The sequence below is a fragment of the Thermobia domestica genome, chromosome 8, assembly GCF_964235325.1.
Source record: "Thermobia domestica chromosome 8, izTheDome1.hap1.1, whole genome shotgun sequence".
NCBI classification, from domain to species: domain Eukaryota; kingdom Metazoa; phylum Arthropoda; class Insecta; order Zygentoma; family Lepismatidae; genus Thermobia; species Thermobia domestica.
Window position 1 is genome coordinate 39109026 of NC_137461.1, and position 24195 is coordinate 39133220.

At 35.8% G+C, this 24195-nt stretch overlaps 1 protein-coding gene across 1 annotated transcript in view; it reads left to right on the forward strand.

Annotated features, from left to right (window-relative positions):
• Positions 1–14823, forward strand: part of LOC145692093 (brachyurin-like) — a 33463-nt gene extending 18640 nt beyond the window's left edge. Inside the window, exons 5-7 of the mRNA XM_081767387.1 lie at positions 9854–9952; positions 12508–12644; positions 14626–14823. Of these exons, the coding sequence (XP_081623513.1) occupies positions 9854–9952; positions 12508–12644; positions 14626–14802 (413 nt within the window). The 3' untranslated portion in view covers positions 14803–14823. The remainder of the gene's footprint in view (positions 1–9853; positions 9953–12507; positions 12645–14625) is intronic.
• Positions 14824–24195: the final 9372 nt, after the last annotated feature.

Here is a 24195-nt window from a genome sequence, read left to right on the forward strand (position 1 = left end):
GTATTCCATAATTGTATCTCTCACTATTTTCTTTTATTTTTCCTCTTTATTTTGTATCATACATACATTCCTTCATCCAAAAAAAAGAGTGTCATCAGAAACAATGGGCAAGCAGCCATCTTCTAGGTCAGAAGTAAGTAAATGGTACACCTAAAACAGGCCAAATATTATGTTCCCAGATCTACTCTATTTAGGTTTGTAAATTAAAATCCGTACTTTATACTTTAGGAAGTTGCCAAAACAATACTTGGACGAAAAACTGTATTACCTATAGAGTTGGAAAACTCTCTAATTTAAATTAGTGGAATATTTATTGCTAATGGAAAAAAATATTAGTTCTTCACGAAGACAACGCTAAGAATATGGCAGAAGAGGTCTAAAAATAAATGTCTGACTAGTCCTGAGGAAGTAATACCAGTTCGAAATCCTAGAAAGCAGATGGGCAGCATCGGAAGAAAACCAGAACTAGCTGCAGTTTTGACATCTTCACCATATAAGAATGCTCTTCAGCAGCAGGAGAAAAGAAACCCAACAGACAACAAACAGAAAATGAAAACCCAGATAATAAACAATACACGTATAGGGCAAGGAGAACAGTACAAATGAGCCCACAGCTACCTCAAGATATCGTGAACGAATTAACAGACATCTAAAACGACACAGAGAGAGCTCTTTCAATTCATCAAAAGAATGTTAAATCAATTTCGAAGACTCGTCTTTAGACTTTTCTCAGCCAAACGATGAAGTTATCCCAATAGTCCTGATGCCAAATGTCTCTTGCGGTGGAAAATTCTCACGAGTAATGTGTTTTACGTGTGAATTATGGTACCACGTACAATGTTTGGGATATGACCGAGGATGTTGTTATATTTGTGAGTTTTGTAAATAGATTATTACAAGTATTCCATATTTAGACCCATTTACGTAAACAGAAAAAAACGCATGTTTTCAGTAAATCATTAATATCTATCTTAGTCTTATTCATGTGATGATTGTAACTCCATAGTGCTGTAGTAAACATTCTACTTTACCTTTCAAAGTATATTTTGCTGATATTTTCAGTTTTGGTGACGAGTAATTACTTAATAACTAAATGGTATTCCATATTTATATACTTTCCTCTATATATATATATATATAAAACCCATCCCAGAGTTGGGGTCTCTTAAAAGTAGCTCTAACTAGCAGTATTACAACCCACCGCCCCCCCCCAAGAAGTCCGTCCTGGATCCGCCCCTGCTCCGAAAGTTGAAGCAATTTTGATACGTAGTAATTGTGATCATGAAATGAACCTAACTGCACAATGTATCTAATAGAATTGTTTACACTCATGCGCAGTGGCGTATTTACGATTTTGTTTCGGGGGGACTTTGCTAAGTTTTGGGGGGAGGGCCCGTAGCCAGCCCAAAGATGTAGGGGGGCCGGTAGAAGTTAGGGGGGCGACCCAACCATATTATAATTCATCACCACATTATTGTTCATTTGCAAGCCTACCGTGAAAATTTTAGGGGGCCAGTGAAAATTTAGGGGGGCCGGCCCCCTAGTCTCCCGTGGATACGGGCCTGGGGGGCTTTGCTGAAAATGTGAAAATTCTGCAGGATATTTCATATACTTTACTATAGCAAGTAAGATTTCAGGGAGCCTTAAGCCTGGAAGCCCCCCCTAAATTCTCCACTTCTCACACGTCAGAAGTAGCCTAAATACTGAGAATGATTTCCTCCTTATAAAGACATCTCTGTCCATTGCTCAATATTTCTGGTTTTTCCTTACAATACCTTCGAGAGTGGTTGATTTCGATGGCTATATATATTAGTCTTCAAATCTTTAATTGTTCTAGGTCGATTATGATAAATTCTGGGGACATGATAGCTAAGTGATAGAGCGCTTACCTCTGGTGTGTGGGATCTTTGGTTCGATCCCCGGCGAAGAAAGTTTGCAGTGGACAGCATTGTGTCCGTTGGTTTTCTTGGGATACTCCCGTTTCCTCCCACTTTCTCTTTCCACAAATTCTTCCATCATCATTCACTTGCCTCAATCATCGTCTTTGTTAGACTAAAGGGCAAGGGCGCCGATTTCTTTGTAAGTTTGGGGGACCCATTCAGATACAGAAGGCATATATGATTATTATAAGACAAATTACACTCAAATTATGCCAAATATTGTATATTCATAGATAAAATGTGGGAGGCCCACATGAGCTTTGAGGGGCCCGGGCCCCCAACGCCTCCCCTCTCAGGTTCGGCGCCCTTGCTAAAGGGTGTAATCATGAGACGTTAAATTGAAAGAACTGGCCTTTAAGGTCTTTTCACAAGCAAATGCAAGAATACAGATACTAAACTCGGTGAAAAACTTGAAGTATCACGATGGGAACACAGTAGCGTCTCTAATTTTCAACAACGGAACTAGCTTTCGGTTTGGCTACAACTGTGAAGAAATTTTGAATCTAACCGCCAGTGTTGCCAATTTGAAGACAAAGTCGCTAAATCTAGGGGATTCAGTGTGCAGAATGTCGACAAAAAAATCAACTTTCCGAATGGTGACATTTTTGGTAATTATTTTAAATACGATTTACCGACTTACTTACAAACTTAGCTACTTTTATGCTGCGAGTTTATCCTGCTGTGATCAAGCACTTTTAGTTCTAAGCAAGGTGGATTGATTTAAATCAGTCTGATTTAAATCACGATTTAAATCAAGATTCAAATCGCTTGATTTTTTAAATAAAAATTGTTGATTTAAATCAAATTCCAAAGTAATTTAAAGTGAAAATAAGTAAAGTCCCATTTCTGTTCTGTTATTTCGATTATGGAAGATGATAATAATACAATGAGACTCAAATGTACAATATGTACAGCATAGTATGAAAACAAGTGTCATGCAGAGGATGATTAGGGAAAATCCCGTTTTGAACGGGTAACAGGGCAATCCTGGTTTCTTCTCTTCGTAACATAGGGTTTATATTGTAAATTGTTAACTATTCCAACGGGAAAATCACCATCAACATTTAAGATGAAGATTCTTTTATGTCCGCGTCTATATATTTGTTCCCAGATAATAGGGTGTATTTAGAAGTGTCCTATCCCCTCTCCGAATTTTTTTAGATTTTATAACTTTAGGCAAAATTTATGTATTTCATGCCGCAAGCTAGTTACAATTTCCTTAAAAATATGCTCCCGCCAAATATCAGCAACTTTTGTGGAAAAAAGTGTTACTTTGATAAGCGTTGCTGTACTTTTTCCTTAACGCTTAACCTTTTAAATTATATCACCTATTTTTAGGTGATAGTATAAAATCTCCATTATTCGATTAAAAAAGTACCAATAAAGCTTTTTTACTTCGTTTTTTCAGGACTGAAGGCATTGTAGAGCACGTTACATATGCTTTCCCACCTCTCTGCGTCGAGACAGAGGATGTGATGTCATAAATTTAATTTTTTTTTTTTTGTCAATATTTTTATTATTTTTTGGCGGGCCTACATTTTGCATTCAGAAGACTGAAATTCTGCACACTCGTTCAGTGCACCCTTAGTATTTTTCAGATGATTTCAGATCTCTACGCGGAAACAGGGGGGGTCCAGAAGGGCAAAAACGTAAAGATATTTTTAACAAAAAATAGCTTTCTTCGCGATTTTGCCGCCTAAGATGGAGACAAATGAATGGTACCATCTGAAAGGCTGTTCTATTCTGAAGAGAACCATGATCTTAGGATAAATAGGGATGTCTCAGAAAACTGTTACCTGAGATCCTGTTTTATATGGAAATCTAGGATATTTGGGGATATTATTTTTCGCGGGTTTACTTTTGCATCTAGAAGTTTGAAATTTTGGACACTCATTCACTGCACCCCTTAGTATTTTTGCAGATTTGTTTCAGATCCTTGCCTTTAAACAGAGGCGGTACAGAGGGGTAAAAAGTAAAAAAGGGGATATTTCTTAACAGAAAATCCCTTTTCTCGTGATTTTTCCAGTCCCACATAGCCTACAGGATGGTGACATTTGAATGGCCGTTTGAAACTCTGTTTTATTCTGAAAATAATAATGTACAAATCATAATTCTAGGATAAATAGGAATGTCTGAGGAAATTTTTATATTACATCCGGGTCATCTGGATGCTGTGGTGATGTTCGTAACTCATTGTTAAATATTTTTCCCGCCCTTACTATTCAAGATAGAAGCTTGAAATTTTGTGCATACATTTAGTACACCCTTAGTATTTCCCAGTTGATTTTGAGATCTATGCGTTAACATAGGGAAGTCCAGAAGGGATCAAAATTTTTTAAAAAATCAGAAAAAATCCCGACTTCTCTCAAAATTTTCCGCTTCAGGGACATGATAGGGAAAATGTGAATGTTACCGTTTTAAAAGCTGTTCTATTCTGAAGAGAAGGAGGTATGAACAGTGATCCTAGGATAAATAGGGATGATGCTTGACTGAAAGTCTATAATTTGCAAAAAAAAAAAAAAAAAAAAAAAAAAAATTGTTAAGAAACATTGTTTGGGATTGATATAGGTTAACGATTGGGGATTAATTCAAAATTCAACCCCAATACTTTCACTTAAATGGCATAATTGGCATTTAATACTAATTCGTAATGCTTTTTCTTCAGTTCGCGAGTTGTATTATGCGAGGAGAAAGATTTGATTTAAATCAAAAAAATCGATTTAAATAAAAAAATCATAAAAAATGATTTTTAAAAAAATCATGATTTTTTTCCACCCTGGTTCTAAGTAGTTCAATATGTTTATTTAACCTCTTTTTGTTCGTTTTAATCGGTGGATGAGGCCAGGATTTGGACAAATATATAACTTATTACCCCTCCACTTTGTTTTCTTCTACTCCTCGGTCTTTTGGGGCCGCGGTGGCTCAGTGAATGAGAGTTCAACTCTGATGCAAGTGGTCCTTGGTTCGATCCCAGCTCGCGCCATGTGAACTTTGTGATGGACAAACGCCGTGTGCATAGGTTTTTCTCGAGGTTCTCCAATTTTCTCCCACTTTCTTCATTCCACCATTTTATTCATTTCTCATCATCACTGTCTCCTTTAGCCTAGCCGGCATAAGCGTGGGACGTAAAACTCAAAAAAAAAAAATCATTGGTCTTTAATGAATACTTCAAACCTTCTTTATCCTTCAGTTTGCAGAACTTACATTAAAAAGCAGGAGTAATACTTAACTTCAATTAGCCAGCCGAATAACAGTAGAAGTACGAGTTAAAGTGTTAACATAATAATATGCAACAAAGAATTTGAAATTATACTCATGTAAATAAAGTCTCGTAACCCATCCAAATAAAACCCTAAAATGACGATGCTTCCTGAAAATGCTAGAGCATATTGTTTTGTGTAGTAGTGATAGTAGTAATAACAGTAGTCCTTGCCCTTGTTAGAAACATGATAAAATACATATAAACTAAATGTTAAAGATTATATTAGTGATTGTAGACAAAGGGTTTCATGAATAATTTTTAGTGACTTTTTGTATCAATGTTGCGGCAACACTGCTAAGAATGCGGTGATAGAAACCTATTAGACTTATGCTAAAATATTAAATTTTGTCTGAAATAATGCTATAAATTAGATTGTATTACTTCACAATTCATATAATACATAACAGACCAAAAGTATTAAATTCAAGCAGATAATACGAGGTATTAGATGTCCTAAATTTAAAATTCAATAAAAGAGTAAAGAAATGTAAATTAATTTCGACATGGGTTATTCTGAAAAAGACTGGGACATTTTTGGTGAATTCTGAGTCCAGAAGAAGAAGATGATAAGGGATCACTTCGAAATATTACTCCAATGGTTCTCAAACTTTCCAATAACGCGAACCCCTGTTCATTCGGAATACGATCTGCGAACCCCCTTTGCAATGCTAACTGAAATTTCACATGGTATTAAAAAATATATACTAATTAGAATTACCACTAACAAGAAAAAGATCAAGCAAAATAATGCAATAAGTAATTTCTACTGAAGATACACGATTGTTTCCTAGTAAACGAAATTTCAATTGAAAATACAGTAACATTCAAAACTAAAAATTAAAAAAAAATAAAAAAAAAAGAAATCCACTTGATAAACAATTTCCTCAAATGTGGGGTCACTAATGTGAGGAATGAAATTCTTTGTATTTTTCAATAGTTACATTGAAATCTGGAATAAGTTTTGTCACCATCAATCTTAGATCCGATTCCACATTAAGACGATTACGTTTTAAGGTTTTAATACTGTAAAGTGCAGAAAAGGTCTGCTCACATAAGTAAGTGGTAGGGAAAGGCGTCAAATGTTGCAATGCCTTTTTAGAGACTCTTCATACTCAATATATTCTATATTTTTCCTGCAATATAGAATATATTGAGTCCTTATTCTAATTATATTTTTCTTTAAATCGGAAAACGAGATAAAAAATTTGGTTTTGTTAATACGTATGGTCAAAATTATTTATTTCCTTAGTTAGATAGTATGTGATTGTCACTTTTCCTCCGCCATTTTCATCCGTCCAGGTTCAATTAGTGGTTTTTAACTCTCATTATCCACAGGACAACTCACTTTATTATCTGTTCTGTGATTGGCTCATCTCAAAATTTACTATTTATCTTAGTAACAACATACTAAAATTATGTAATACTCTTAACTTTTCCACTTGCCAAAAGGGAAGCGCTAATCTTTCTTTATCTTGTACAAACAGTTTGTCATGTGACTCAAATATGTTGGAGCCTATGATTCTGGCCCTCCCATTTTGTATACTTAAATAACATAATTAACGTATTTTGGCATCAAAAGAGTGTCCGTTGGCATATTTATCAGCATTTGAAGATATAATATATAACGAAATACTTAAAAATTACGAAATTTTGTCATATTTGTATTTTGTTCATCAATGGATGTTGCACCGCAATATTGACCGAGAGCCTATGATAAATTGATATAAATGTGATGTCAGTGTTTATGACAGACTTAATTGTCCAGATATTTGAAAAAAAAAACTACTCGTAATCCATTTTAAAGAGGCTGTGATTTTTTTTTTTAATTTTTGAGGCCTGTTTCAAAAGCCCAATGGACCATAGTTTTTTTGTGAGCCAAACCCGATAAAATTCGCCATGAAAACTTCAAGAAAGATGTTTTTCGAAAATTCTCACCTTAACTCATCTAAACGTGATTTATGTTTGTTGTCTACAGTTATCTTCAAGCAACTGAGAAAGTATTTGTAAAATTCTAAAAATTCCGTTTTCCAAATCTGAAACTCAACTCGTTTGGAACAGTAGGGTGTCTTAAGGGTGTTATCCTGCAGATGGTAAGTAATAGATTTCAGATTTAAGGTCAAACATTTCTTTTTTTTTTTTTTTTTTTTTTTGGATTTAATAAAGTGAAATTTCTGCTTTTAAACATGTCATAATGCATTTTCATTTGATGGAAGTACTACAACAGTTTTGCCATTTTTAATGAGTAAGTTTAGGATTTTCTCTCTTCTTGCTTAGAGAATTCATTGTGTAATTTGACCAAAATGGAGTCATCAGCTCGGCTCTTGTTTTGTTTCAACCAATTACAAATCCAATTAAATTTCCCACCATGATTCAGTTTCCGAATTTTGTAAACACACCAAGTGCTGTCTGTATATTATCTTATGCTCCATCCTGTTTATCTTCTGCATAGTCACTAATGTTTCGTTTTTACATAATTCTTTTTTGGTGATTTACTTTTGAGTTATATTTCCTTTTAAGTAACTAATTTGGAAACTGTTCGTTCAAAAGTTGCAGTTTATTTGAAATTCTCAATTCACGGCCGATTGACAATGATGGTGGTTACCCAGATTTTTCAGTGTGCAACTATTTGTTTATTTACCGACGCTGACTAGTTGCATAGTTTGAGAAAGATTCACAGATACATGTGTGTTTACATTGGGGAATATTGTGAAATTTGTGTTTTGATAACACGTTAGTATGCTTGAGATTTTATAGTGATTTGTACATGGAAGCACCTTGGTTCGCGTCCAAATATCGTAATTAAGAAATCTTGATGTGAATGATTGGACGTGTGTATACCTCTGATCAGAAAAAAATGTTTTAATTTATTGTATTAATTTTCATATGTATTATTTTCATATATGTGTAAAAAGTTATTTTATTCCCATCGATTACAGGTACACATACAATGTAAACATTTGATTTCTTCACGAACTGCTTTAGTGAATATACTATTAAATGACACATAAAGGCGCTAAAGTCAACTTTAAATTGTACTAGCTGAAATACCTATTCTTCGCGTGGGAGCTGTATTTGGAAGTCAATGCCTGTGGAAGTATCACCATTCATCTCAGCGACCGCGAAAACTATGGATTTGACACTAATATCGGTCATGTCATTTTGGATTATTTTTAAATGTCTCGGTAAACCCTCCCCTACAGGTAAACCCCTGCCCGCATACAATAGTAGCTGAATTTGAAAGTCATTGCTAATGGAAGTGTCACCATTGATCTCAGCGACCGCGAAAACTATCGATTTGACACTAATATCGGTCATTTTGGATTATTTTTACATATGTCGGTATCCCCTCCTCGGTGACCCAGGCCCGCAGCCAAATGGACTGAATTTGGAAGTTAATGCGATCGGAGTTTCACCATTGATCTCAGCAACCGCAAAAAATATGAATTCGACACTAATATCAGTAATGTTCTACTACTTTTACATGTCCCGGTAAACGCCCCCCATGATTCGAAATTTGAAAGAAAGAAAAAAAAAGAACTTTCGTCTTGGTGTGGGGTCTGGGGCAAGGTACCCGTGACCCAAATTTGGTAACTCTCGGTCCACTCGTCTGGTCCCCAGGCCGCACACAGACAAACACACACAGAGATAAACTCTATTTTATTTATATTAGATTACAAACGGAAATGTCATTATCAGTACATAGTACGAAATGGAAATGTTCATCTACTTTTCTTTTTTGTCGTTTGCACAATGTTTCTATAGACCTGTACGCTACTAGCGTGTGAGATATGTGAGTTATGTAAGACGCATATGAAACATATCGTAGCAAGTTACACAAAAGAATCCTGGAAACAAAGCATGGTTGATGATATTTTGCCCGTTTAGACTTTTTTTTTTTTTTTTTTTTTTTTTTTTTTTAACTTGCAAGAATTTTACTATGAGGTGCTTCATGAACCAATTAATATCGCAGTACTTCTTGTTTTCGTGAAGGCTAGTGTTGCTAAACTTATTAACAAGCGTTCGTGTAGTATACTTTTACTGGTGTACTTACAAAATCAACTAAAATATACTCTGAAAGGTTTAATGTAATATAATAAATTCCAAATGAGAAGAAACTCTAGGATTGTAGTTATTTGCTCACAGATCTGAACTGAATTAATGTGTAGTTTCATCTTTTTGTATTTATTTTAGATCACTAGTTTAGACTGCCACCTATCAACAAGTGTTTAAAAATACAATATAATACTTCTATGATCATGTAAAAATGATGTTAAATGCATTCGAGACTCTTGTTCAAGTATGGTGAACAACATTCCTTTGAATGTGTAAATTTGAAATTTTTAAAATAGTTTTGTTCAATCTTTTTTTTTTTTTTTTTTTTTTTTGATGTGTACAAAAAGCTTCAGAAAAAAAAGAATTGGTGTAAATGTTCATTTATTTTTGTATTTCTTTTGAGGCTCCTCTGAGTTATATGGCCTTAGTGAGCTTTCTTTGTTTGTTTAAACTTAAATCCGACACTTTATTTATTTATTTATTTATTTATTTATTTATTTATTTTTTTTTATTTTTTTTTTTTTTTTGCCTTCTATGAAATTTCATTTTCTTGTGAAACGCCTTATCATGTCTATCATATTATTTATTTCCATTGCAGATACAATCAGACCAATTTGTCTACCTTCGTATTCAGATAGCTATGCGGACTTTACTGGGAAAACAGCTACAATAACAGGCTGGGGATATACAAGCAGCAGTAGGTATTTTATTTATTTATTTATTTATTTATTTATTTATTTATTATTTCTTCGTCATTCCATGTGAAAGTTAATATCATTTCACATTTTGCTCCTTCAATCTACAATGTATAAAAACTACAGAAATAAGCAAAAGAGTTTTAATAAGTATGGAATAGTATATACTATTTATTTATTTACCAGGGGCGAATCCAGGACCGACTTCTGGGGGGCGGTGGGTTGTCATACTGCTACTTAGAGCTACTTTTAAGAGCTTCAAGCTCTGTGATGCGTTTTATTTATATATATAAAATAAGAAAGTTTCCTCTTCTTGGGGGAAAATCGCCCCGATCACCCCCCACTGGATCCGCCACTGTTATTTACACATATTCCTGTGTGTTACTGGCATCTACGGCCTAAAGCCTGTAACGTACGAGGAATGGCGTCACTCCTTAACCCTTTATTCAAACCGGAAGCAAGGGCGCCGATCCTGGGGGAGCCAGGGGGCTTGCCCCCCCAAAGCTCATGTGGGCCCCCTAATGTATTTATGAATATACAATATTTGGCATAATTTGAGTGCAATTTGTCTTAAAATCTTTATATATATATATATATATATATATATATATATATATATATATATATATATATATATATATATATATATATATATATATATACCTTCTACATCTCAATGCCCCCCTCCCAAATTTACAGAGAAATCGGCGCCCTTCACCGGAAGTAGTTCCAATTAACGATTTCTGATTTCAACATTTATCGTCATATAACAAAAATAGTAAGGGATGGAAAGTAATGTTTATTTCATATGAATTCAGTGTCCGAGAAACAGATTCTATCTTCGATTTTATTAAATCTATCGCAGCCAGTAGTTATAGTTGCATTACTTCAAGTTTGAGTATTTGAATTCATATACTTTTGAAATCTATCGTAGTTTGATACTGTGAAATGATGCTCACTTGTTTATACTACCAATTTCCGAATCAATGCTCACTTGGATTAGGCCTAATTATCCCTTTCCTTTAGTCTTAACGGCCTATCTGGAAAATACTACGAGGGTGGATTAGGAAGTTCGTGGCCTGACCCAGTGATTTATTTGTGGATTTTGTAGAAGGGGGGAATTTTTATAAAGGATTGCTACTAAAACGTGAAGTTGAATTATTGTACTTTATAACAGATTATATAGCCTATGAAAGGGGTATTTCCTCTGGGAAGACTGAACTAAGAGATAAGGAATTCAAACTTAGAAGGGGGGAAATTCCCAGGCTTCCCTGGCTACAAATAAATCCCTGGCCTGACCTACAAAATTAGAAAATATTTGGATAACTTCTGTTTTATTTTTCCACGTAATTCCCCTCAACCGAGATATATTTACGCAACTTCTTCAGTAGCACTTCTATAGCACTTTTAAAAAAATGATTTCTCTACCCTGCAAAATATCCCATTACTGTACTTTTCACCTCTGCATCCGAAGAAAATCGCTGACCCTCCAAAAAACTTTTTCAAGTTTCTAAATAAGTGAAGGTCCGAAGGAGCCAGATCAGTGAAACATGGCGGGTGCAGCAACAGGAGATCCAGTTAATTTCCATTACTTTGATTGTTGTTTTGATTCCGGTGTATGATGGTGTATCCGTGTCTCATCCATAGTCACAAATCTGCCAATAAATTCTTCCGGATCACTTTCAAACATTTCTAAACAATCACTGGGAAGGATCAGTCGATTGCGTTTGTGTTCAACTGGAAGCAACTTGGGTACGCATCTCGCTCACACCTTAGAAAATCCTAATTTGTCTACGATAATGTTTTGTACTCGCTCATAGGAAATACACACAGTCTCAGCTATCTCTCGGATTTTGATTCTGCAGTCATTCAAAATCAGGTTACAAATTTTATTGACATTTTCTGTAGTGGTCGACGTTGAAGGCCTGCCACTGTGGAGGTCATCTTCAATGCTGTTTCTGTCACGCTTAAATTCAGCTACCTACTTTTTCACCATAGAATACGAGGGTGCGGAATCTCCTTGTGTCTCTACCATGTACATGAATTTTCTGTGGTGTTAAGCCCCTTTTATACAGGTACTTGATGACAGCTCGATGCTCGATTTTCCGCATGTTACAAATTTCCGTCACTTCCGCCGACGTATAAACTCCTCACTTGAAACAATAGAGAAATAAAATTTTGCACAGTGACTACCAACGGATATAGCTACGCAGGTAATGTATACAAACATAAAATAATTGCTCCCTTCCTAGTAAGGCCACGAACTTTCCAATCCACCTTTAATTCAACATTGCATTCAGTGGCGTAGGGAAGGGGGGCAGAGGGGCCTCCCCCCAAAAGCGGTCCGACAATGTACTTTGTTACTTTGATGTTTGTAATTTTTTATATATTTTTATGTTTGTATATTTTTTTGTTTGTAATTTTTCTATATGTACCTGTAACAGCACTTGCCCCCCCCCCTCAAACACACTTCTGGCTACGCTACTGATTGCATTCATTCTTAAGACTAATCCTTTTGTCTATGTATTGTTGTATTATTAATATTTACTATTTCTAGATGATCAATTGCAACCGTCAAAGCTTCGGAAGGTAAATGCAGAAATTATGTCAGTGTCTGAATGTAACAAAGTCTACCCAGATATCATTGGTTCGGAGCTATGTACTAAAGGCACTGCAGGGGTTGGAGGATGTCAGGTAATGCTGAACTCTTTGTATTTCTTCTTTATATGTGAAGTCAGCTCCTCAAGTATATAGTGCTATCTCAGTTTATGGAAACATAAATATGTAAAATTTACAGAAGACATTTGTAATGTTATTTCAAAAGAGGATAACAATCAAAGTAATCAAAGTACACGGGGATCTTACCTCTGGCATCCCTAATAATGATGAAAAACGTAATCCGAAATGTACGCTTCTAAGGAAGTGCTGCTCCATAAGGAAGCCATAGTGGGCTGAATTTCTATCAGTACAGTGTGTTAAATCATGATCCATAACGAGAAAGCAGTTCCATAGATAAGACATGTACTAATATGAGAAACACAGCGTCTTTCCATGATCCTCAGTTACTTGCATACCTACTACCGCTAACGTGCCTGCTCCCTTTGGATGTACACTGAGAAAAAAAAATGTAGGTGGCGTACTTAAAAAGATAGGTTACATGCGTAATTCCTGTAGTTTTTGGACTTATTGTACAGCAGACGTATAACTGAAAACGCAGGTTTTATAATACTTTCTGTGTAAGAGTTCCATCTATACGTACTTTCGGTATGAAACAATGTAGACGGTCAGGATCTCACATACAAATGGACGTATATAACTGACGATGGTAACATAAGTATATGTATGTGATATACGGAAAATTCTTAGATGTCAGACATCCTGCAACGGCATGATGTAACATCTAAGGCCAGTGCCTATGTAGCATACGGATAACGCATGCTCCGTACTGATTTCTATAGTAAGCAAGAGGATACCGTATATTTGTATAATATACAGCTGTCCAGAGAACAGATTTTTCTCTGTGTATCTCGCTCTACCGCATGAGCCCACCAACTTCGTCCTGTCCTGCGCTCGTTGTTTCTAGTGTCCACTTAGCACATGTCGATTTATATTTATACACTGTACTTTTTATAGCGTATGACAGGATGTATATAGCGTATATATACACAGAACTTTTGAGCCCTCCTAAAAGAAGTCTGCACTCAGGATTGCAATCCCTGCCACAATAAATAATTCATAGGGTATTAAGAGTCCATTTCTTGGTGAAAGAAGTACATATTACATGAATTCATGTAAGTTATGTTTAAGTAAACTGAGACAGTAGGAAGAATTGAGACTTAATAATCGTAATGTTATATTTTCGCTAGAAATGACATGTGTATGATTTTTCTATGTTCAGACATAAACGTACTTGAACAAGTAGAACTGTAGCTTTTTTTTCTTTTCATAAATTTCGTGGCATTTCCCCGAAATACGACTGTTGTGGCTTTAACCCGAAAAGAACTGGCTTTGAATAACGGCAGAAAGTTAATCGCAGGAGAATAAGTACTTATACTATCTAGAGAGGCCGTAGTTTCGATTCCCGCTGCCGACTATCCTGCTTGGATTTTCCATGGTTTTCCTTAGTCCTACCAGGCAAATGCCGTGATAGTACCTACTAAACAGGCTCTGGCCGATACCTTTCTAAATCCTTTCCATTGTTATTGTTGTTGTTGTTCGATATCCAGTTTAAAATGGCCTCTGAGCTGTATCTGGTGATTGTTAAGTAAATTAATTAATTAATCTTTATTGCATTTAAATATTGTACTTTAACGGGAATCAAGAGTTACGGTTTGAAATTAACTATTGCAGTAAAACAATTTATTACATACTAAGCTTTTAGAATGGTAAAATTGGTACTCTTTGTTACTCTAGTTTTAACTATAGTTTTAACTTTTACCGGTAATCAAGACTTCATGGTTGAGTTATACCCAGTGGCGTATTTAAGGGAGGCTTCCGGGCTTAATCCAACCCGAAATTTTATTTACAAGGTACTATGTTAAATTAAATGAAATATCTTGCAGAATTTCTAGTTAGCAAAGCTCCCCCCTAAACAAAATCGTAAATACGCCATTGGTTATACCTAAGACAATATAATAATAAAAGTCTATTAAATTATTTTTATTTATCTATACAGGGTGATTTTGGAGGCCCACTCAACTTTTATCGAGAATATGGACGGTGTACTCTGCTGGGTATAAGTATTTTCAACAGTGACGCTGGATGCGAAAGAGGTTATCCAACGGGCTTCACAAGAATCACCTCGTTTCTCAACTTCATAGAATCTAACACTGGGATCTATATTGAGCAATAAATATCAGGAAACTGTATTTTAAGTTACTTTATAGGGGGGGGGGGGCTTCTCTATTATGATCTGAAACGAAAAAATGTTAGGAATGAGATCTCGAAAGAAAAATGTATAAATAAAAAAAAAATAAATTGCTATAACCAGTTTTAAGTGAAATTTCAATTACAAAAAACCAAGAATACAAGAATAGTATCGTGTAAGTACACATGATCCATCCATGTTTCCTCTGTGTTACCCGCGTTGTGTGAAATTTTAACATTTGCTTGGTGATGCTTTAATTCCATCAAAGTTTGGAGTAAGGGCAGATTTTCATACAAGCATCCGTGCGTTCGTTACCTATGATTTCTATGTGTAGCCAACAGAAAGTTGTGTTACATGTAGAACTGTACTTAAACAACCTTCTTAATTGGCTGTTCAGCCACATCGCAAACAAAGAACGCAATGAACGCTTGCATGAAAATCCGCCTTAAATTGTTAAAATGGTAATGGTTCAATCAAGCACCTGATATTGTGACTTGTATTTTAGTAACATATACTTGGAGTTGGTTTGTGTACAATTCTCAAACAAATGTTTACAAAAGCATTTTATTTCTAATTCAACGGAAATGGCTAATATGAAAAATAATAAGGTATGTGGAATAAAAATTCGTAAGCGATTACGATGAACGAAATTTAGTTATCGAGGAAGAGGAGCACCGTGGAATGTTGAGATTTGGCAACCTCGCTTCCTGAATGAAAGAAGAGGATCGGAAAATCATTAGTAAAGTAATAAAACGAGGTATAACGGCTTAATGCAATTTTCAACAGTCTTTATTAGTTGAAATCAGGGTTGTGTAAAAAACAGTTTGTTTATAACAAAACCAAAAAACAATTATTTATTTGGTTTAAACCGGTTATTAATAGGGATAACCAAAATTTTCCGTAATCTGAATTTATTTTCAAGAATCAGAAAAATTCCTGAATTCGGAAAAATTCTGGAATTAGAAAAATTCCTGATTTTCTCCGAAATCCGGAATTTTTCCGATTTTACTTTCCTGATTATTTTCCGATGTAAAGATTCCGGAATTTGGAATTGGCTACCCCTAGTTATTACTTATTTCAAAGTGTAATATTTATATTACAATACTAAATTCAGCTCTTCCACATAAAGGAGTAAGGTAACTGCAGGTATATATGTCTAGGGATGGGCACGAGTCGAGTCAAAGGTAATTGCCTCGAGTCGAGTTTCGAGCCGAGTCATGGTTTTGAGGTCGAGTTTGATAAATGCCTCTCTCGTTCAGCTCGTTTTAACTCGTTTTGAAATTATAGCCTGATTAGACTGGAAAGCAACAATATGAGAAATGTAAGCAGTAATGTGGAACACTTTTAGTGTTACTCACGAGAGGGAACACTGTTCGCATCTCGTCTAGTCTCGATAACAAGATAGTAGATTTTTATAACTAGACAGACTCAAATTTCGTGAGCACCAATAAAAGTAGATACTGTATGTAGTTCTTACCAATAAGGCTGAGTACTGCACAATCGAATTTTTCAGCCCAAGCAGAAGCCCAACCGGATAGTGACGTCAACCGGCTCGGCTTGGTTCAACTGAGCGAACAGCTCGAGTCGGCTCGGGTTGGATGAACCATAGGCTCGGCTCAATTGAGCAAATGGCTTGAGCCGGCTCGGTTGGGTGAGCTGTTGCGTCGGCTCACTTCTCGGTTCGCCTCGATAGTGAATGAGCTGTGAGCCGAGCCGTTGACAACCCTAAACCCGGGCCAAGCAGTTTTGAACATATTTGGTCTGCACTCTATAACTTTTAACAATTTTTGGTTCGAGCCCGAATACTTGCTCCTCAAGAAATCAAACCCAGACCTCGTGAAGGATGTCCTTGCCTCGTAGACTTCACGACTACTGAAGTCTGCAGTCAACTAGCTTTTAGTATTCAGATATAAACCGCCTATCTTTCATATTTATACACGATGTTTTAATAATAATAATAATAATAATAATAATAATAATAATAATAATAATAATAATAATAATAATAAGTTGTAGTAGTATCATTAAATTGATAATAGAATAATTATATTGCCTATGCAGACTGACTTATACTACACTTATAAGATTCAGTTTGGTTCGGCATCTTTCTGTGAGCGTTGCTGTACTTTTCCTACTAATACCATTCATTTGACATAGGAAAAAAGACGGTAGCTGTCGAGGCGATGTCGGGATGGTACTTATATTAAAATAGCCCTGGTCTGGCAGATGTCTTCTCCTATCTCTTTCCAACGGCATAAGGCAAATGCTAATTTGCTGTAGTTGAATTTAATTCAATTCCGTTTTGTACCTGTCCCCTCGTCCTTGATGATGACGTCAGCGCTGTGGAGATTGGACATTTAATTTGCGTGTGATCCTTAATTCTTCATATGCTCGTCCCTTTCATTCTCCTTAGCCAAGAGTACTTAAAACTACATATAGAATTTAATTCGTTTGAGCTATATGACATAAGGTAATCATGAAAGCAAAATTAGTTTTTTATTGCAAATTCATGTTTTAATTAAATTCCCAAACACATGTTACCACAACTCACAGTTCCAGGGGGATCAATTAACCTCGAGAGATGGTTCACCCCCTGACCCCGTCTGGCAATTGTTCTGATGCTCCTCCGGAATATAAACCCGAAATCTCGTGAACGATGTCCTCGTCTCTTAGACTTCACGACTCCCGAGGTCAGAAGTCAACTAGCTCTCAGTATTCTGATACAAACCGCCTATCTTTCATGTTTATACACACTGTTATAATAATAATAATAATAATAATAATAATAATAATAATAATAATAATAATAATAATAATAATAATAATAATAATAATAATAATAATAACCTCAGGCGCGAGAGACCGGGGTTCGACTCGCGGCGAGATCTCATGTGGTTCGGATTCCACGTTAATCAGAGATCTTCTCCGTGGCTAAGCGGTTAGCGTACGCGCCTTTGGCGTCGGAGATCCGGGTTCGATTCCCGGCGGGAGCTCATGTGGTTCGGATTCCACGTTAATCAGTAGGTCCAGGTCTCATATAGCCTCGCTGCTGAACGGGACGCTACACCCAACTCAACTCCACGATAAGGGTCTTCACTACAGCGAAATTAAACTACCGCTAATTTTAGAGTGTGTCTGCAATACCATCAAAACAAATAGAAATATTCGAAAAGCAGACACGTAGTGAACTAGACAATACGATTTTGCATGTGATACCTTTACCACAATTCACCTATGTGCTTTTGCTATTCTGCTATTTACAGAATCCGCAAAAAATGCTAAATCTATCTACAGTTGCAAATCGAAAGCAGAAAGATGAGTTGTGATAATGGTATCACATGCAAAATCATATAGTCTAGTTCACTATGTTTCTGCTTTTCGAATATTTTTATTTTTTTATTTTATTTTTTTTTTTTTGAAGATATTACAGAAAAACACTAAAATTAGCGGTAGTTTAATTTCGCTATAGTGAAGACCCTTAATCAGTAGTTCCACGTCTCATGTAGCCTCGCTGCTGAACATGACATTAAACTTAAAATCAACTGAACTCAATAATAATAATAATAATAATAATAATAATAAGAAGAAGAAGAAGAAGAAGAAGAAGAAGAAGAAGAAAGTAAGTAATAATTGTATTGTCTATATAGAATACTTGAAGAGAGAGCACTTGAAACTACACACAGGATTTGACTCGCCTCGACTCGAAACTCGAAACTGAATTCGAGTCGAGTTGGAGGAAATGTTTCGAGCCGTATTCTAGAGTTGAGCTTAAAGATGTCTATTTCAAGTCGAGTCGAGTTTCAGAGAAAACTCATTCGAACTCGCTCGTGCCCTATATACGCCAGTGTAGCTAAATATGCCACGTGTTCAGTACTGGGTCGTTTCCGAGGAAATTCCATACAATGCGCAACCAACATGTTCCACGGGGTTGAACAAGTTCGATTTGACGAATATTCCGGGAGAGACCGCCACGCCGTGCAGTGTTGTTTGCTTCGGGAAGGTTCCGTGGAAGGACGTTATTGTTTCAATAGAAGTAAGAATCCGTTATTTAATATTGTACTAACTCAAAACATTGCCTCTTGTTTACAAAAATGTATGCCTTATTTCGTGCCAATCTAGGAACATTTTGTTTTGTAAGTCTAATTTTAGTATTTGTGATTCCATTACTACTAAATCAATACTAAGTATGGTGCAGCGAAATACGCCAGAGCTTGTGTAGTATTGACTACAGAAGACAAAGATGTCCCACATGTGCATTTTTTTCTTTTTATTAGTCACAGTACAGTGATACCGTTTGTTTATCTTCTTATGGACTAAAACTTTTCAGTTTGGAACTTTATTTCAACTTTGGAGATTATCGTTTCTACATTTTCTATTTATTTTCATCTTGCACTTTGGTAACTATATATATATTTCTGCAGCCATGTTGTGTAGTAGTACTTGAGTTCGTATAATATAGACGATGTAAACAGTTGCAAGATTTATTACACGTTTCCAGTGGTATCCTAGACTTAGCGCAATTACCTGCACGTATCGGTAAATACGCCATTTTATAACACATTTTTTTCTTTTACCTTAGGTACAACATAGAAATAAGCAGCATCATTGCCACACTTTTTTCTACACGCGGAAAAGGCTACTCTGTAACCCACACCTGCTGTTCTTTGTGTTTCATGAAAATTAAGACCATAAAAAATCCAAAATCCTTAACATGGCGTATTTACCTGCACCTACCTTAGTAGGTATTGAACTTTTGTCCTCCGTATTAATTTTGCTAAGCTTCCTATATTGTAAATTGAAAACAATACCAGTCTGCTAAATAATGTTCGTTATTTTAAGGAGAGAGAGAAGATGAAAAAGTTTCTTTCCTTTCCTATTCCCAGTGGCGGATCTATCCCGGGGCCGGGGAGACAATGCTTCCCCCCCCACAGTTGTTTGATTGACAAAAATAATTTAAACTATTATTTATATATTTTGGAAAGTTTATAATAAGCTCATGATATACCTATCCGAATGTGGGTTCTGGCTGCCCCCTGTTTTAACTTTCTAGGTCCGCCACTATCCATTCCTTTCTTCATCCCGAATTCCCCGGGTAGTTTGGTCGTCAAGGAATGTCATGTCTCAGGAATGTGACGGGTTACTATGGTCATAGATGCCGGAAGCCTAGAAATACGATTCCTAATTCCTAATCGTGTTTGCTTACCATTTGGAGAGCGGTGAACGATTACAGTAGTTCGAATTCCATCTTTAACAATAGATTCACACCTTATATAGTCTCGGTGTTGAACAGGGACGCTAAACTTCACCAAACAACAACAATATGTTGTACATCGTCGATAGAACTGTTAAATAGTCCACATGTCAAAGTTTTCAGGAGAGCAAAATGTTACCGTACTCAAATCCGAAGTCGTTGATACAGATTGTATTGTCAATTTGGAGATAACTTTCTTGCTATTTATGCGACATCTTTCAGAAAGCCACTGCCAGAAAGTTTTATTACAAAGTTTCGAAAAACTAGACATGGCTGTTTATTGAAATACGACATTTTATAGTATCACACGACAAAACAGCATTACCAGAAAACGTGTATTATCTCATCTCGTTTCTAAAATGTAAAGCTTGGATACATTAGGCTGTCTCAATTAAATAGGTCTAATATCCTTCTAAAAGCTACGAGCGAAATCCTTCTAGTTTCTACACGCTAGCAGTGATAGGTTTCTTCCGGAAATATTTTATTATCTAGGAATTGTTTCTGACATCTTGATAGGTTACCAATCTGTTTCAGAATTCATTAGCCATTTCATTCACTATTGGAAAATGGGGAGGGTCGTAGCATTACTCTCACAACTTCCATTTACTCTGCCACAGTAGCACTACCTGCACCATCTGTTGGAATACTCTCGAACTACGTAGTCGAGGAACGGTTAAAGCCGCTAATAATTCCTGTCGGTATATCTGCAAATCATGAAAAGAATACATACAATATTTACTTTATTTTACTGAAGAATACAAAAACTGACTGATTGGGAACGTGCACACTTATCTAGCGAGATTTACTGCGCCGATTTGCCACTAAAGATTGCAATCTATATTATGAAATTGAAAATGACTATGTTTGTGACTTAATCTCTTGAACCACCCGACCAGAAGCGTCATTTAGGGGGTCCGGAGAGGGCAATTGTTCCCCTAAGAGTTTAAGGAATACATATACTAGTACAAAACGTAAAAGTCTTATATCGGTGGTGCTCTTGCCCCCCTCAAGATAAGTCTGAAATACACCCGACCGATCTCGGTCAAATTTTCAACATTCATGAAGTTCGGGCCTGAGACTGTTTATTTATTATTTCGCTTTGACGGTAGAAATAAGGGGCTGGAAGAGGATGGGGAATTATAAAAAAATAAAACTTAAATAACTCTTGAACCAAACGACCAATCTCGATCAAACTGATCTGGAATTTTTTCGTCATTTTAGCTTTACGGTGCAACGTAGGGGAGGGGAGGAGGGATATATATATATATATATATATATATATATATATATATATATATATATATATATATATATATATATATATATATATATATATATATATATATATAATGAAAAAGAAAGTGACTGTCTTTGTGACTTCATCACTATATAAGCACCCGAACGATCTTAATCAAACTTTTAACATTGATAAGATTTGGGCCTGGCTGATATATATAAAAATGATCGAAAATGGCAGATATCAGAGAGTGTTCTAGTAATCATTAAAAAAAGTGACTGACTAACGGAACATATTAATTTTTTTTAAATTTAATCCAGCGAAGCTAATGCTATTACATAGACTACAGTATTTCTACTTTAGTTCAATCAAGACATGAAAGGATGTTAAGAAAGCGAAAATAAATATATATATACATCCTACGAAGTAGTCACTTGCATCGAAACTGAATGAGAAGTTCTCGTAATACGTTATCAATAATTTCTTGTATATGCCTATGCAAAATAGCAGGGGCGGATTCAGGACGGACTTCTGGGGGTCGGTGGGTTGTAATACTGCTACTTAGAGCTATTTTTAAGAGCTCCAAACTCTGGGATGGGTTTTATTCATACATATATAAAATAAGAAAGTTTCCTCTTCTGGTGGAGCGATCACCCCACCCCACCCTGGATCCGAATCTACAAAATAGCAACAAGATCTCCTTGCTGCTGTAGTGGCTAGTGCATGTAGGTTTAAAGTACGAGATCCTGGATTCGGAAGAGCACGGAAATACACTACAGTAGTTCAGTTTATCCTTTGAACAGAACATTGACATATATAAACTCCCTGCTGACAAAGAACTTAACTAAAAAGTCAGTCAAACAGCACTGAATTCTTTAACAAAAGCCACAAAAAAATCTTTCAAATAATTTTATGTCCTGATGATACTAGCATATACAGAATGTCCAAAAAACAGCACCAAAGGCAAAATTACAGTGAAACCTGTCTTCAGCGGAATCGAGCGGGACTCGCAAAAATTTCCGTTAAAGACAGGTTTCCGCTTAATGGAGATAGACCTTTCCGTTAAAAAAATATATATGCTTATGACGGACATAATGAGAAAATATATTGATGTACGCAACTTGTTCAATTACAGTACTTTTTTCTTCTACGGATTAATACCCAAAAAAAAAAAAAACTTAACATAAACACAAAATATGCTGTGCACACTTTCCTTTATTTTTCCCAATAGTCAAGCAGGATTTTCTGCATACATTGCTTCTACTTGGCTGCGGTATACTTCAGGACACAGAAAAGCTTTCTCTGAAATTTTGAAAGTCCTCTGAACTCTTTCTTCCTTGTTTTAACGACACGTGATGGAGATATATAACTTCTGCTTTACCTCAATTCCTTTTTTCCACAACTTTGTTTTGTCAGTTTTCTTCTCATTTTTGTTGGATGTCGCTAGTTGCTACACAAGCGGAACAGAAGTACGCCTACAAAGAAGACTGACAGCTGACATGCTACGTAGGACTAGCGAAAAATTGTGGGAGCTGAATATGAGTAGTGATTGACGAAAGTCAACACTGTCCATAAAGATTTAACAAAAGAATGAGGTATTTATCGCAGATAGTATATGTTTACCCTCTCACAGGATGTTTAAAAATTTTCTAAACGATGTAGTCTGAAACTCAGAATTTTCCGTTAAAGGTTTATTTTGCTTTCCGTTGTCCGCATAACACAGTTTCCGCTTAATGAAGGGACTTTTACATGTCTTTTACTCCAAAATTCATGGGACCATCAAATATTTCCCTTTAAGACAGTTTTCCCCACAGTTTAATAAAGGGTCCTTTGAAGGCAGGTTTTACTGTATAATATTTGATAAATGTGCATCACGTTCAGTTCTTCTAGTGTTGTCCAAGTGTCCAAGAGACAAGGTGAGAAGAGAAATAAGGTGTTCCCTTTCCGTCTGGTAAATTTTGTAACTTTTGTCTCATCTCAACACTCGAAAAAATATTTTCTCGTATCGTTTTGTAAATGTATTTACACAATTTATTCCTTGTTTTTTTTTTTTTTTTTCTTAATTTCATCTGCAAGTTATCAGAATCATTCAGTGTCAAGGGAGGTACACTGACGACGCGATATAACAACATTTAGATTATATTTGTTATTGGAATACAGGGCCGTGGCGTGGAAAATCAGCGCCCGGGGCGATAGTATACGACGGCGCCCCATACATATATTCCAAAGTAGTTTTTCCTATCTTTTTTCCTTTTTCCGCCCCAATTTTTCGCCCTCCTTACTTCGTCGTCCCGCTCAACCCCCCCCCCCCCACGGCACGGCCCTGTTGGAATATATTGTGTAATCACTTGAGTCTCTTTAAATGCAGTCAAATGCTGTTCATCTTGATTGTACAATCATTTTACCAATTTATATTCCTATACTAAGAATAATATAACATTAAAGCAATGAGACGTAAGACTAAGGTGAATTAGTGTTGACCACGATGCACTTAAATTTCAATGATCGTCCACAAAAAAATGGAACCTGGGAACGTGTGCATCAAGGGCGCGCGCTAGCTACTAAAACAACAGGATGCCTTCATATCAAATGTGAATCGTATCCAAATTACTGAACATCGAGTCCAGTGCACGATGTGAATTGGTTTTTAACTCACGTAACCACTTGACCGAATTCAGTTGCTCTTTAAAAAAAATCGCATAATGTCCAATGTATGAAAGAAAATGAAATGAGACTTAAAAAAGCATCTTGAACTAAGTTTTAACAGCGGAAGCTTATGAAATTTAGGGGATGGAAAGACCAGAGGCATTATGGACACTAAAATATTTGAAATGACAAAAATAAAATACAAAAGCTAACACTAGAAGATGAAGAGAAAAATATTGTTCTC